The following is a 16,782-nucleotide window of genomic DNA, read 5'->3' as shown; positions in this document are numbered from 1 at the left end:
ATGCAGGGTCTCCTTCCATTACCTCCTTCTCCACAGAATTATGTATGAGGGATCTCCTTCCACTACCTTCTCCTCCAGAGAATTATGTATGCAGGGTGCCCTTGCACTACCCTCCTTCTCCACAGAATTATGTATGTAGGATCTCCTTTCACTACCCCCTCCTCCACAGAATTATGTATGCAGGGTCTCCTTCTACTACCTCCTCCCCCACTAAATTATGTATGCAGAACCTTCTTCCACTATTGTTGTCCTCCACAGAATTATGTATGCATGATCTCCTTCCACTGCCCTCCTTCTCCACAGAATTATGTATTCAAGATCTGCTTCCGCTACCCCCTCCTCCAAAGAATTCTGTATGCAGGGCCTCCTTCCACTACCTCCTTCTTCACAGAAATGTGTATGCAGAATTTCCTTCCACTATCTCCTCTTCCTCAGAATTATGTATGCAGGATCCCCTTCCACTACCCTCCTCCTCTACAGAATTATGTATGCAGGATCTCTTTCTAGTACCTCTTTCTCCACAGAATTATGTATGCAGGGTTTCCCTCCACTACCCTCCTCCCTCCCAGATTTATGTATGCAGGATTTTCTTTCCACTACCTCCTCCTCCACAGAATTATGTATGGAGGGTCTCCTTCCACTATCTCCTCCTCCACAGACTTAAGTATGCAGGATCACCTTTCACATTCTCCTCCTCTACAGAATTATGTATGAAGGGTCACCTTCCACTACCTCCTCCTGCACAGAATTAAGTATGCAGGATCTCCTCCCATTACATCCTTCTCCACAGAATTATGTATGCAGGGTCTCCTTCCACTATCTCCTCCTCTACAGAATGTTGAATGCATGGTTTCCTTCTATTACCTTACTCTTCAAAAGAATTATGTATGCAGGATCTCCTTCCACTACTTTCTCCTCCACAGAATTATGTATGCAGGATCTTCTTCCACTACTTCCTTCTCCACAGAATTATGTATTCAAGATCTCCTTCCACTACCCCTCCTCCTCCAAAGAATTATCTGTGCAGGGTCTCCTTTCACTACCTCCTCCTCCACAGAATTATGTATGCAGAATCCCCTTCCACCACGTCCTCCTCCACAGATTTATGTCTGCTGCACTTTCCACTAAAATGTAATTGCCTTTTAAAGAGATAGCTCATTTGCTGACTGGTAGTTTAGATTCCTTATGCACTTACCATTCATCTGAGACATTTCTTCTCTGATACTTTTATCTGAGGAGGAAACAGAAAACTGATAAAATGCATTTTAAAAAAATACCTAAAATGATACAGTAGAAAACACATTGCACTGAAATGGTCTAGGTGCTTTTCATCTTTACGCTAAGCATTTCAAATAAAATACAAATCTAAAAAAAAAAAAAAAAGAAATGGAAAGCTTACAATGCCAGCCATGAAACCAAAGCACACATTTTTTTAAATGAATGCCTGACTGCAAAATGTGTTTATTCTTAAAGTCTTTATCAACATGAAACAATATACACTGAAAATAAAATTAACCCCACAATTACCACCTTGTCATACAAAAGGGAAACCTTTCAGCAAAAAAAAAAAACAAAAAAGGAAATAAAATTAGATGTAGATGTAAAATGTTGATGAGAGAAACAGATTCAGATCCCACAGAGTGAAGGGGGGAATCAACACTTGGAGCTTCATTGGAGACTCCCTGTACATATGTCATAATGAAGGATTGAGAGGATAATGGTTTCTGAATCTGGATTGATAGGGAGGAAACTCATCCTTGGATAGTGTTGAAAGCAGCAATTTGGTCCAGACCCAACCATTTTCCCACCCGCCATCACTATTTTTTTATTTCTATTTATATGTTGTCTAAAATTTAAATTTTTTACATTTTTATAATAAATAAAAATAAAAAAGAGGAAATAAAGCTTCCTCTGTAACTTGTACCTATAGGTAAGCCTATGATAAGGCTTACCCATAGGTACTGCAAATATCTACTAAACATGCACAGTTTAGAAGATATTTACTTTGGATGTAGCCAGTGGCATCACTGGCGCATGCACTCTGAAGGAACGGCCACCCGTGCCATTCCTTCAGGGCCCTGTGCTGTGAATGGCGGTTCCCGCGCACATGCGTGGGAGTGACGTCATCACGGCTCCGGCCAATCAGATGTATAGATGGGTGCTGTGTCAGCAATGAGTGGGCAGCGCTGCAGGGGCTTCATTTTAAGGTAAGTATATTATAATGAGCTAGTATGCGATTATTATTATCATTATGGCTTTGTCTTTCAGGTTTTTATTTTTTTTTTCATTTTTGGATGATGTGGAGAGCATAATGTCAACTCCCCGCCTCTCCACCTTGTCCAGTCAAAGAACACTTTGCATTTATTGACAAAACGTTCTCTGAATGGCACCCACTCATGGCACGCACTCATCGTGGATGTGTTCATTTAACTACATGAAAGGAGAAGGAAGAGTGAGCACCCTGTACAACACAGATGTCGTTGGCGGGGAGGATCATCACAATATATTTACATAAAATTTGCATAGTTGTGGACTTTATGTTTTTTAAAAGAAGCATCTGATTATATCACAAGTATTAATAATTCACATTACCTCTAGTATAGCCACAACTGAGGTTCCAACAGTTGTTATCATTTATTTATTTATATATTTCTCTGATTGTTTTATATGATTTTATTTAGCGCAGCACTTAGGTTTGTTTTAGGTGGGTATATTATTGTGTTTGTTATTTTTATAGAGAAAAAAAAGAGACTTTAAAATCACTTTAACACTTTTTTTGGTGAATGAGTAGGGGTACAATGTACCCTTACTAATTCATATAGGGGGGGCAGAATCCGGGGGCTTCCAGATTCTGATAAGCCCCCTGCCTGCAGACACCAGTGTTGTCGGGAAGAGGCCCTTGTGCCTATCAACATCAAATAGATGGCCTCCTAGCAAAGTATGGTGGCACTGATATGGATTGAGGGGGGGGGGGCTACGCCATTTTGTTTTTAACATCTCTGTGTTGCCGGCAATGGTATTGTATTGCCCGCAATTTAAATGTCATCTTGTTTTCTTTAGAAATGTCAGTTTTGCTGCAGCAGTTTCTATACATGGTACAGATACTTTTCAGCCAGACTAAGGGGACCCCCCCCAGGCACTATATTTAAAGGAATTTTTCACTTTTCTTGTTTCACTTTAGGCATCATGAAATCACTGTTCCTTTTAACCACTTCTGGACCGGAAGGATTTGCCCCCTTAATGACCAGGTCATATTTTGCGATTCGGCACTGCGTTATTTTAATGGACAATTGCGCAGTCGTGAGACGCTGTACCCAGTTAAAATGTATGCCCTTTTTTCCCCACAAACAGAGTTTTCTTTTGGTGTTATTTGATCACATGTACGTTTTTTTTTTTTTCTTTTTTTTGTGCTATAAACAAAAAAAGAGCGACAATTCTGAAAAAAAAATACAATATTTTTCACATTCTGCTATATGACATTCTCAAAAAAAATAAAATAAATAATTAAAAATCAAAATTTTTTAACATTTTAGGCCAATTTGTTTTTCTGCTACATATTTTTGGTAAAAAAAAAATCGCAATAAGCGTATTTTGATTGGTTTGCGCAAAAGTTATTGCGTCTACTAACTACGGGAAAGATTTATGTCATTTTTATTGTTTTTTTGTTTTTTTTTACTAGTAATGGCGCCGATCAGCGATTTTAGCGGGACTGTGACATTGCGGCGGACAGATCGGACCCCTAACTGCCATTTTTGACACTTTTGGGGGGACCAGTGATATTATTACAGTAATCAGTGCTATACATATGCACTGTTACTGTAATAATGACACTGGTAGGGAAGGGATTAACATTGTGGGTGATCAAATGGGTTACATGTGTACCTAGGGGAGTGATTTTAACTGTGGGGGGGGGGGGCGTGGCTTGTGAAATCATCATAGAGACCTGTGATCCTATATAGAAGGATCACAGGGGCTCTATGATCATTCCAGGGAGAAGAACAGTCAGCTGTGTTTACAACAGCTGACCATTCTTCTCTCTCAGCGGGGAACAATCGCGGGTGTCAGGCGGCGATCTGAGCCATCTGACCCATGCATCGGCTTCCCCGCTGCCGAGTGGGGGCAGGAGTGTGTGCTCGCCCCCTAGCTGCAGGCGCGAGACTGACGTAGGTCTACGTCGGTTCGCGCAGGAGAGCCACCCTGCCACAGTAAAAAGGCGGCGGGTGGTCGGCAACAGGTTAAAAATTATTGTTTTAAAATTTTTGTTTGCATTGATACGTGTCCCCCAGGGGAGTATCCGGGTCCCAATACACTTTTTTTGGCCGTTAGGTTGCATATAAGCCTTTAAAATGGAGGACTTTTTATTTTTTATGTTTGGGTCCCGTAGACTTCAATGGGATTCACCGTTCAGGGCCAAACTTTTCTCAGTTCCGGAGTTCTGGTGTGAAACAAACAGGTGTTTTTTTTGCCCATCTCTATAAATAAGGCGACAGCCGACTTACCGACCTGTTCCTTAATAACCAGCTATTCACTGTGCTCTGTGCCCTTCAGCCAACCAGGGCCCCTAGAATGCACTGTGCAGCATGCAGTGCATTGTGGGGCACACAGTGGGCGAATATCCTGCCGAGCGCCCTGAAAATGTGGGTGTTCGGGGAACACCTCAACGGGCACTGTTCAGGGCCGAACCAATGCTTGGCCTGAACAGTTAGCCCATCCTATCTGCTGCATATGTCATGGCACAAAGGCATGGCACAGAGGGCCTGCAGCATACTTGGGGGTAACTGAGAAGCTGACTTTTAATATCCTGGGGTGGGGGTGTGTGGTGTTTTTGATGCAATGTGTTTTTAAACTTTTGTAGCACCCTCCTAGTGAAAGAGTATAGTTTTTGGCTCTGTCTGCCTATCAGAGGAGCAGCAGGAAAATCTTTATTGCTTTCTGCCTACCAGAGCAGGGTCTGGGAGGTAGGTCTGCTCAGTGTGCTCAGTGTGTGATTCATTGGGTCTAGATAGTGTTTTAAACTGGTCCAATGGGGAGGCATGTTGGACTGTGGGAGGAAACCTGACCAATGGGTACACAGGCTTTAATACAGTCCCTGTGATTGGTAGAGACTGGCTGTTTCGATGCATTATGGGATGCTGTATAAAAGCCAGGAGCACATGTGCTGCGGGGTCTTTGGCAGGTGAGCAGAGTCCTGGAGGGAGGATGGCGGCTGCCTCCTCCTCTGTAGCAGTGCCACATGGTCACAGGCAGTTGGCCTGGGGACCAGAGGAGAGGAACTGAACCCAGAGGTCCAGGAGAACTGACTGGAGGGGTAGAGACACTGGAAACCCTTGAAAAACAGTATTGTGTGTGCAGTAGGGCTGCATCTTCAGACAGGAGTCCTCATCCATTGTGAATAGTTAAATCTGGAGTATCCCACTCTTCCCTTTTCCCATCCATATTTAAAATAAAACACCGAAAACAACTACATACCCCTGGACTGATCATTGACTGAGCCAAGAAGTAAAGTGTTAATCTGTGAATGCCAGTGTTGCTAAAATTACCCAGGGGGACCCGAGAGTGTGTTATCCAGCAGTCCTCAAGGGGGCAGTGCTACACTTCTTTTTTTTAATTGACAATTTTTATTAAATTTATTCCTGTTATATAGCAGAAAAAGATAGGTACCAACAAACAAAGGACATATTACAGGGTTCAAAACAGGCCAATACACAGTAATATCAGTAGTCCAAAAGGATTAGAAATATCATAGCAGCAAGACAACTTCAAGAACAGTATTACTTTTTTGACCAACAAGATGAGCAATCTAGCATTCAGAAATATTATCAGTCAAGGCCAATCCCAGGAGGAACCAGCCAAAGCTTAGCAGGGCCTACTAAGAGGACCTAAAATGTTACACAAAGTCCTTAACGAACTTCCAAAAATAACAGTCAGAACAAGGAATAGAAGTAAAAAAGAAAAGGGAAAACAAAAGAAAGAAAAAAATACAGAATAAGAAAGGTTCCTGAGTCCAATATTCCTGGGAGGACGAGAGCATACCAACACCTCAGATAGTGAAAAATATTAGAATTTCACGAGGAGTCTCCCCGCAAATGCCAAGGCTCCATACTGCATTATGCAGCTCAACCATAGACTCCTTAATCTCCACATTCTTTATCCTACTGTACAGCTCAATGAAGGTCGGCAGTGTTTGCCTCTTCCATTGGAGGGCTATAAGGCATCTAGCAGCTGTGAGAATATGGCACAATCATTTTAGGTAGCTTGGTCAATCTATTAGGGAGTAACCCCAAGAGAAAGTCCTTGGGGCAAAAAGGGAAGTCCATATTAAACAGTTTTTGGAGGAGGTCCTGTACTGACCTCCAATTAGGTTGTAAAGGTGGGCATTGGCAGTAAATATGAAGCAAAGTGCCACGATCTCTATGACAGTGCCAGCACCGGTCTGAAACCGAAACATACAATGGAGATGGGTCAGAGTCATATACCAAAGAAGAGCACTTCATATGTGTTCTTCTTGTAAAGGGTGCAAATGGAGCTTTTACTGAAGCTGCTTGGGACCAAACTATTTGCCACTGAGATATGGACAACTCCTCCCCAATAGCCTCTTCACATTTAGGCATATATAATGGTATTTGCCTAAAGTTTTCATTGGGTGCGCATTCACAGACAGGAAGTGGTCTCAGTTATAAATAGGAAGTTCCTGGCGAGAGGAAAGTTGGGAGGAAGTAGAGGAAGTAGAGAGGAGACATTGCTGGAACTGGCAGCATAAAAGGGTGAACTGAACCTGGGATTGAGTTAAGAGCCAGGAGCACTAGGAGTCCCTCATTTAGAATGATCTCCAGAGAGTCTGCATAATTCAATGCCTGGAAACATTGGGATCTGGTGGGTGAATTCCAGCACAGCACTCCCTCTGGTACATCATAGAGGTTCCCCTTTGGACTGATCTTTCTGTTTATCTGCCCTTATTCACTTTCATCTGGTAAGCAGTGAATTCATGAGGTGGTGGGAAACCTTCACATCACGATTGTCATCACTCCAGCAACACCCATTCATTTCCTAGATATCTCCAGTATGATATTCTTTTGGATTTATTTTGAGAATATTGGACTCATTTATGGCACTTTTCCACTGCAAGTACTGCCTCGGCTACACTCGGCCCTGCTTGGCTCCGTTTGGTTTTCCATTGCATAGTACCGCATGGTACGGTGTTGGAACGGTTCGGTACGGTTTGGTACGGTTTGCTTTTCCACTAAAGTAGTAAGTGGGTGGGATAACAACGATTCTCTGACCATTCAGTGGCTAGTAGTGACAAACAGTCAAGGCTGCATGCAAAGGATTGTGGGATATGGTACCGGTACGGCCCTCTTGGAACCACAACCAAGGTGGTACTGTTTAAGCGAGCCGTACCATTCTGTTCCATGTAGTGGAAAAGCGCTGCCGTACCGTACCGTACCAAACCGTTTCAACACCATACCATGCGGTACCATGCAGTGGAAAAGCACAAAAGCGATCCTAACCGTTCGGTTCCATGTAGTGGAAAAGCGCCATTACACATTGGATTGTTTTTGATTTTTTGGTGTGAATCACATCACGATTACAAATAGGCACCTGTTTTTACGGAGAATTTAGTTGGCTTTATTTTTGCATATTGTCACCATAAATAAGTTGTATACGTTTACACTTGTTCTAATTTGTAGCGCACCAGACTCTTTTATCTATACACTTTTCATCATATCTTTGGTTGCAGCACACACATTTTTATTAGAACACTTTTTTCATAAATTTTAGACAAGTTACATTGACTTTGAAGGTCTTGGTCACTTTAAGGATTAGGGATGTGCTGAACACCCCCCCCCCCCCCTCCCCTGTTCGGTTCACACCAGAACATCTCGAACAGGAAAAAAGTTTTAGCGAACTTGCGAACTCTAATAAAGTCTATGGGACACGAACATGAAAAATTAAAAGGCCTCATTTAAAGGCCTTTATGCAAGTTATTGCCAAAAAAAGTGTATGGGGACCTGGGTACTGCCTTGGTGGACATGTATCAATGCAAAAAACATTTTTTAAAACAATATTTTTTTAAAAGAGCAGTGATTTTATTAATTGCTTAAAGGGAAACAATAAAAATGAAAAATTCCTTTAAATATCATGCTTGAGGGGCCCCCTTAATGTGCCTGTAAAGTGGCACATCTGTATGCTGTATGTAGCCTGCTGCAGCAATACTGACATTTCTAAAGGAAAAAATATAATTTAAACTTGTTCACGGCTGTAATGTATTGTCGGCTCCCGGCAATGCAGATAAAAAAAAAACGACCTAGGGTCAGCCCCCATCCCCCCCCCTCACCCCAGTCCATACCAGGCCCTTTGGGTCAAAATGTAAAAAAAAAGCAGCGTGGGGTCCCCCCCAAAATCCATACCAGACCCTAATCGGAGCATGCAGCCACATGCCCTCAACATGGGAGGGTGGTTGCTTTGGGGCAGGGGGGTCTGCCCCTCCACCCCAAAGCACCTTGTCCCCATGTTGATGGGGACAAGGGCCTCTTCCCGACAACCTTGGGCTGTGGTTGTCGGGGGTCTGCGGGTGGGGGGCTTATCGATCAGATCCTGCCCCCCCATGGGAATGGGTATTGGGTACATTGTACCCTTACCCATTCACCAAAAAAGTGTAAAAAAGTAAAAACCACAGGAAACAGTTTTTGACAAGTTCTTTATTAAAATTAAAAGTGTCCCTCGATGTAAACCCATCATCAATCACGACGACTCCCGCTGACCCATAAAATAGAAAAATTGCAAAAAACGTGTCTGTCTCCTAATAGGTTACCAACCTTATGCCTTCTCTTCGGCTTTGACAGCTCTTATATATGCAAGGGGCAGGGCCACCCAGCTATGTCTCCCGGTGGTACCGCCCCCTTCTGACATTATGTGACATCATGTGACATCAGAAGGGGCGATGCCACTGGGTGGCATAGCTGGGTTGCCCTGCCCCTTGCCCATATAAGAGTTGTCAATAGCAGGCATACGGAGGGTAGCCTCCTAGGAGTTTTTTCAATTTTCCGGGTCCGGCAGGCGTCATGATTGACGATGGATTTACATCGAGGAACAGTATTTTTTTTTGCTTTTTTCTTTTTAATTAAGGACTTGCCAAAATTTGTTTGCTGTGGTTTTTAATTCTTTATACTTTTTTGGTGAATTGGTTCCCGATACCCAATCACATGGGCGGCTTCCAGATTCCTATTAGCCCCCCTCCCGCAAACCCCAGCAACCACAGTCCAGGGTTGTTGGGAAGAGGCCCTTGTTCCCATCAACATGGAGACAAGCCCCCCAAAGCACCCACCCCATGTTGAGGGCAAGCGGCCTGGTATGGTTTAGGAGAGGGGGGGGGCGCTGGATAAGGGTCTGGTATGGATTTTGGGGAGGACTCCTTGCCATTTTTTTCTATTTTGGCATGGGGGTTCCCTTTAACTACTTAAATACAGGGCACTTTCACCCCCTTCCTGCCTAGACCAATTTTCAGCTTTCAGTGCTCATTGGCATCTATGGGACATCTTGGTCAGCTTGACATGGCACTGCTCCCAGTCTTTAACATTCGTGTCTATGGGAAATCTTGGTCAGCTTGGCATGGCACTGCTCACAAACCATAAGTGACAGGGACACCAAACTTGGGGAGCACCGACAGGGGACCCAGGACTACAACATATCCATACATTTTAAAATTTTACATTGACTGCACTTAACTGACTGAACACAATATTCACTAACTACCTGCCTAATCTCCATTGTCACACACTATATACGGCTCCTGTGTAAGTAGCAGCCTTATATACAGGGCCGCTGTGGCCCTTATAGTTTGTGTACCTATATTCCCCTACACATCTGATTCTGAGGTCCTTACTGAAGATCCAGTGGGAGGGGGTTCTGGCAAATGCCATAACTACATTCTGGCCCAGAAGATCATGGTTTTCACTGCTGTATGAAATGATGACCTGTTCCACAGTTCCTTTGCTGCACAAAAGGAACCCCCTGTGCTTGAAAGACATCTTTCACCTAAATGTGAGCAGACTAAGATTATTGGTCTGGAGATTGAAGGCAAAAGGTTGAGATGCCAAAACTGAAGAAAAGGGGACTAAAAGAGGTGCATGGAAAACAGCCAGCCCCTAGTTTGGTATACTCACTTCGGACTGCAAGTTACACAGGGTGCCGTGAAGGGGCCTTGCAGCTTTCACATGCGTTTGCAAATGTGTGTCAACTAAACCCCTGTTTTTAACCTACATTGTTAGACAGGTTTATTCGGTTGGTGACAGACTGGTGGGTGAGTATACCAAACTGGGGGCTGGCTGTTTTCCATGCACCTCTTTTAGTCCCCTTTTCTTCAGTTTTTTCATATGCAGTGATGGAGATGCTAAGCATTTCCTGCTTGTGCCTCATTTAAAGTCCCAAACTGCCTATATGTTTAATTTAAAGGTTGAGATGCCTGGGTCTCTTCTCTTGGTTTCTTATCGTCTTAAGGCTGCCAAGCTATCTACTAAGTCTTTGTAACAGGCGGTCTGGAGAAGATTTTTGGATCTCCCCTGTACTTTCCTCTACTGTATATACCCAGTTCCAACTTCCCCCTATAACCCCTGCATCCTACATCCCCTTCCACCCACTTACTGTATATCCCCTGAATATTTTTATTCATATCTATTGCACATTCCTGTTAGGGTGCTGGTGGCAACCTGACGGCAGAGGTAGGCCCCGATGTTCGCTAGAGGGCGGAGCTTGGACGGGAACCCCCAAGGTAAGTGACACAGGCTAGCCTGAGGTGCGGAATCTAAGTATCTACCGGTTTTCGCCAGAGCCTCTGGTGGTGAGGATGGACTTCGCTGCGTGTGGATACCAGGTCGCGGTCCTCAGGGTCGCCCCAACAAGGGAGAACCGATCAAGGTCCGAAGGCAAATAAACAGACAAGGAAGAATTGAGAGAATGGTCAAAAAAGCCGGGGTCAGGACGGGCAGCAGACAAGCGGAGTCAGGGACAACAGGAAATCAGCAGGAAACAGGTCACAGGTTCAGGAACAACGGCAAGAGCTGCAGACAAGACAGCAAAGGGCAAATGCACCAGCTGCCTTTAAATAGGCTTTCTTTGGTGCCAAAACATCTGGGTCAATGCAAACGTGAGAACGCATAACGTGCGCATTGGCTAATTCTCGCATGCGTATTAGCCAATTAGCGGTTTCTAACAAATGGTTTCTAACATTCCACTATATACCCTGCACCTGAAATTTACAAGCACCCTCTTCTACTAAAAACATTGGCTCATCTTTCCGCCTAAATCCTCGGCATCCATTGTCTACATCCACACAATCTATGCACCTCTTCCCCCTATATCCCTTGCACAACCCCTGCTCCAAATCCCCCCATATCAGCTGCATTCCCTGAACCCTACATTACCTGCATGTCCTTCCCATAACATCCCCCACACCATTTCCCCTTTACTTTAACGGTTTTCATTACATCCTCTGAATGCCCTCCCCCTTCAATTGTCTTCCTGAATGTAGTCATTAGTGTTCAGAGGTGAACAGACCAGGGAAGCACAATAAGGACAAATTATCACAATTTGGCCATTTCATGACTCAAGGCTGCTTCTTCTATCCTTTCTGCCCTAGGTGTTGACCCCCCCCCCCCAGGTGGCATAATAGAAAATATACCCCTGTCTGTCTGCTGAAGAGTTTAAACCAATGTTCTGGTAATACACTTGTCCTTTATTTTTAATGCAAGAACTTAAATGATAATTATAAGAGATATACTCACAGTTATTGAAGAGGACACCAGTGAGGATGAACAAAATCAGGAAAGCCAAAATTAGGAGGACCCCCAGGGTCAGTATCACCCGGTGCTGTGTAATCCTGGCAGCCAGAATCACTACAAACAGAGAGCACAGTGAATAATCCTGCGTGTATCAGCCGGTATAATGATCCTCCAGAAGTCTTATCTCACATAAAGACATTTTACAGTGTCTCACAAAAGTGAGTACACCCTTTCATTTTCGTAAATATTTTATTCTATCTTTTCATGTGACAACACTGAAGAAATGTAAAGTAGTGAGTGTACAGCTTGTATAACAGTGTACATTTGCTGTCCCCTCAAAATAACTCAACACACAGCCATTAATGTCTAAACCACTGGCAACAAAAGTGAGTACACCCCTAAGTGAAAATGTCCAAATTGGGCCCAAAGTGTCAACATTTTGTGTGGCCACCAATATTTTCCAGCACTGCCTTAACCCTCTAGGGCATGGAGTTCACCAGAGCTTCACAGGTTGCCACTAAAGTCCTCTTCCACTTCTCCATGACAACATCCATGACAAGGTAGAGGACCTTGCGCTCCTCTACCTTCCGCTTGAGGATGCCCCTAAGAGGCTCAATAGGTTTTAGGTGTGTAGACATGCTTGGCCAGTCCATCACCTTTACCCTCAACTTCTTTAGCAAGGCAGTGGTCATCTTGGAGGTGTTTGGGGTCGTTATCATGTTGGAATACTGCACTGCGACCCAGTCTCTGAAGGGAGGGGATCATGCTCTGCTTCAGTATGTCACAGTACATGTTGGCATTCATGGTTCCCTCAATGAACTGTAACTCCCCAGTGCCAGCAGCACTCATGCAGGCCCAGACCATGACACTCCCACCACCATGCTTGACTGTAGGCAAGACACACTTGTCTTTGTACTCCTCACCCGGTTGCCTCCACACACACTTGACACCATCTGAACCAAATAAGTTTATTTTGGTCTCATCAGACCACAGGACATGGTTCCAGTAATCCATGTCCTTAGTCTGCTTGTCTTCAGCAAACTGTTTGTGGGCTTTCTTGTACATCCTCTTTAGAAGAGGCTTCCTTCTGGGACGACAGCCATGCAGACCAATTTGATGCATTGTGCGGCGTATGGTCTGAGCACTGACAGGCTGCCCCCCCACCCCTCCAACCTCTGCAGCAATGCTGGCAGCACTCATACGTCTATTTCCCAAAGACAACCTCTGGAAATGATGCTGAGCACGTGCACTCAACTCCTTTGGTCGACCATGGCGAGGCCTGTTCTGAGGGGAACCTGTCCTGTTAAAACGCTGTATAGTCTTTGCCACCGTGCTGCAGCTCAGTTTCAGGGTCTTGGAGATCTTCTTATAGTCTAGGCCAACTTTAAGTAGAGCAAAAATTATTTTTTTTCAGATCCTCAGAGAGTTCTTTGCCATGAGGTGCCATGTTGAACTTCCAGTAACCAGAATGAGAGAGTGAGAGCGATAACACCAAATATAACACACCTGCTCCCCTTTCACACCTGAGACCTTGTAACACTAACGAGTCACATGACACCGGGGAGGGAAAATGGCTAATTGGGCCCCCAATTCTGACATTTTCACTTAGGGGGTGTACTCACTTTTGTTGACGGCGGTTTAGACATTAATGGCTGTGTGTTGTTATTTGGAGGGGACAGTAAATTTACACTGTTATACAAGCTGTACACTCACTACTTTATATTGTAGCAAAGTGTCATTTCTTCAGTGTTGTAACATGAAAAGATAGAATAAAATATTTGCAAAAAATGTGAGGGGTGTATTTAATTTTGTGAGATGCTGTATATCACATTAGACTTGTGCGGAATTAAAGACTGTGTTTTGTTTCGTTCTGGATAGATTTGTTATGGTACCAATTTTTGTTTTGTTGATTCATTTCGGAATTCATTTAGTTTTGTTTTTCTAAAGTGATTGTAAAGTCTTGTTTTTTTTTTTAGGTAAAAATAACAAACATGCCTGCTCTGTGTAGTTGTTTTGCACAGAGCAGCCCAGATCCTCCTCTTCTCTTGTCCCTATTCTGTGCTCCTGGCCTCTCCCTCTTGTTGAATGCCCTCACAGCAAGCAGCTTGCTATGGGGGCACTCGAGCCGAGCCACCGCTCCCTGTGTCCATTCTGCAACATCCCTGGATCTAAGGGGACCTCCGGTAAGTATTAGGGGGTGAATGGGGCTGCTGCACATAAAAGGCTTTGTATCTTAATGCATAGAACGCTCCTTTAGCCTTTACAACCACTTGTTTCATTTATTAATTTCCTAACAAATTCCAAATTTTCGGAACGATTTGAAGAATAATTGACTTGATTGAATTCTGTGTGAAGAATAGCTGGTTGTTAATGAGTGGGCTGGGAAGCCGGCCGCCATGTCCTTAACAACCAATGACTCACCAGCTTTCAATGGTTTTTTTTTCCCACTGACAGCTGAAATGTAAATAAAAGAATACTGGCAACGAAAAATGCAGAATAAAAACAGTGTGCGCCCCCCCACACACACACACACTTAATACCAGGCCCTTTGGGTCTGGTATGGATTTTAAGAGGAACCCCATGCCAAAATGTAAAAAAAAACAATGAGTGGCGCCTCCAAAATCCATACCAGACCCTTATCCTAGCATACAGCCCAGCAAGCACTCCCCCTTCTGAACCATACCAGGCCACATGCATTCAACATGGGGGGTGTTTTGGGGCAGGGGGCTCTGCCCCCTAAAAGCACCTTGTCACCATGGGGCCTTTTCCCCAAAAACCTGGCCGGTGATTGTTGGGTTCTTCGGGCAGGGGGACTTTTTGGAATCTGGAAACAGATATTACCAAGGGGTCTCCCAGATCCTGCCCCTCATGTGAATGGGTATGGGGTACATAGCACCCTAATTACTCACCAAAAATGTGTAAAATGTAAATAAAAACACAACATAAGTTTTTGACAATTCCCTTTTTAAAAAATCAAAAATCTAAAAAAATGTCCCCCCGTTTGGATTCATCGTCAATCATGTTGGCTGCCCCCACCGCCAACCTGAAAAAAGAAAAAAAAGCTTCAGTACCATTGAAGGCTCCAGCCGTCTGACAGTTCTTAAGTAACTAAGGGGTGGGGCCACCCAATGACAGCACTGGGTGACCACACCCCTTCTGATGTCATCAACCGGGGCATGTGATGTCACAAAGGGCAGGGTTACCCGATGATGTCCTTTAGTAATTTAAGAACTATCAGACAACAGAGGGGGGGAAGGGCCTCGTTGACCCTTGTTAAAGGAGGTTTCTAGATTCTGATAAACCCCCTGCCTGCAGACCCCCACGGGGGCTTCCAGATTCTGATAAACCCCCTGCCTGCAGACCCATTGCGGGGAAGAGGCCTTTGTGCCCATCAACACAGGGACAAGGTGCTGAAGGGTGGGTTGGGCAGAATCCCAGCTGCCCCAAAACACCCTAGCCATGTTTAGGACATGTGGCCCCCTTTCCTGGCCTGCCAGGTTACATGCTCAGATAAGGGTCTGGTACAGTGCCTTGCGAAAGTATTCGGCCCCCTTAAATTTCAACCTTTTGCTGCATTTCAGGCTTCAAACATAAAGATATAAAACTGTAATTTTTTGTGAAGAATCAACAACAAGTGGGACACAATTATGAAGTGGAACGAAATTTATTGGATATTTCAAACTTTTTTAACAAATAAAAAACTGAAAAATTGGGCATGCAAAATTATTCAGCCCCCTTAAGTTAATACTTTGTAGCACCACCTTTTGCTGCGATTACAGCTGTAAGTCGCTTGTGGTATGTCTCTATCAGTTTTGCAGAGACTGAAATTTTTGCCCATTCCTCTTTGCAAAACAGCTCAAGCTCAGTGAGGTTGGATGGAGAGCGTTTGTGAACAGCAGTTTTCAGTTCTTTCCACAGATTCTCGATTGGATTCTGGTCTGGACTTTGACTTGGCCATTCTAACACCTGGGTATGTTTATTTGTGAACCATTCCATTGTAGATTTTGCTTTATGTTTTGAATCATTGTCTTGTTGGAAGACAAATCTCCGTCCCAGTCTTAGGTCTTTTGCAGACTCCATCAGGTTTTCTTCCAGAATGGTCCTGTATTTGGCTCCATCCATCTTCCCATCAATTTTAACCATCTTCCCTGTCCCTGCTGAAGAAAAGCAGGCCCAAACCATGATGCTGCCACCAGCATGTTTGACAGTGGGGATGGTGTGTTCAGGGCGATGAGCTGTGTTGCTTTTACGCCAAACATAACGTTTTGCATTGTTGCCAAAAAGTTCGATTTTGATTTCATCTGACCAGAGCACCTTCTTCCACATGTTTGGTGTCTCCCAGGTGGCTTGTGGCAAACTTTAAACGACACTTTTTATGGATATCTTTAAGAAATGGCTTCCTTTTTGCCACTCTTCCATAAAGGCCAGATTTGTGCAGTATACGACTGATTGTTGTCCTATGGACAGAGTCTCCCACCTCAGCTGTAGATCTCTGCAGTTCATCCAGAGGGATCATGGGCCTCTTGGCTGCATCTTTGATCAGTCTTCTCCTTGTATGAGCTGAAAGTTTAGAGGGACGGCCAGGTCTTCGTAGGTTTGCAGTGGTCTGATACTCCTTCCATTTCAATATTATCGCTTGCACAGTGCTCCTTGGGATGTTTAAAGCTTGGGAAATCTTTTTGTATCCAAATCCGGCTTTAAACTTCTCCACAACAGTATCTCGGACCTGCCTGGTGTGTTCCTTGTTCTTTATGATGCTCTCTGCGCTTTAAACGGACCTCTGAGACTATCACAGTGCAGGTGCATTTATACGGAGAATTGATTACACACAGGTGGATTCTATTTATCATCATTAGTCATTTAGGTCAACATTGGATCATTCAGAGATCCTCACTGAACTTCTGGAGAGAGTTTGCTGCACTGAAAGTAAAGGGGCTGAATAATTTTGCACGCCCAATTTTTCAGTTTTTTATTTGTTAACAAAATTTGAAATATCCAAGAAATT

At 44.0% G+C, this 16,782-nt stretch overlaps 1 protein-coding gene across 1 annotated transcript in view; it reads right to left on the bottom strand.

The window, feature by feature from the left end:
- The window catches only part of LOC309543476 (perlucin-like protein), a gene marked incomplete at its 5' end in the record, with an annotated part of 56,080 nt that extends 44,104 nt beyond the window's left edge, over positions 1-11,976 (bottom strand). Inside the window, 3 exons of the mRNA XM_082275956.1 lie at positions 1,196-1,231; positions 11,781-11,891; positions 11,967-11,976. Coding sequence (XP_082132082.1) covers positions 1,196-1,231; positions 11,781-11,891; positions 11,967-11,976 — 157 coding nt within the window. The remainder of the gene's footprint in view (positions 1-1,195; positions 1,232-11,780; positions 11,892-11,966) is intronic.
- Between the last annotated feature and the right edge of the window lie 4,806 nt (positions 11,977-16,782).

The sequence above is a fragment of the Pelophylax lessonae genome (genome assembly GCF_965119305.1).
Source record: "Pelophylax lessonae genome assembly, contig: HAP1_SCAFFOLD_57, whole genome shotgun sequence".
NCBI lineage: Eukaryota > Metazoa > Chordata > Amphibia > Anura > Ranidae > Pelophylax > Pelophylax lessonae.
Note: the sequence above shows the minus strand (reverse complement) of the source record. Positions and strands in the feature narration are given on the sequence as shown.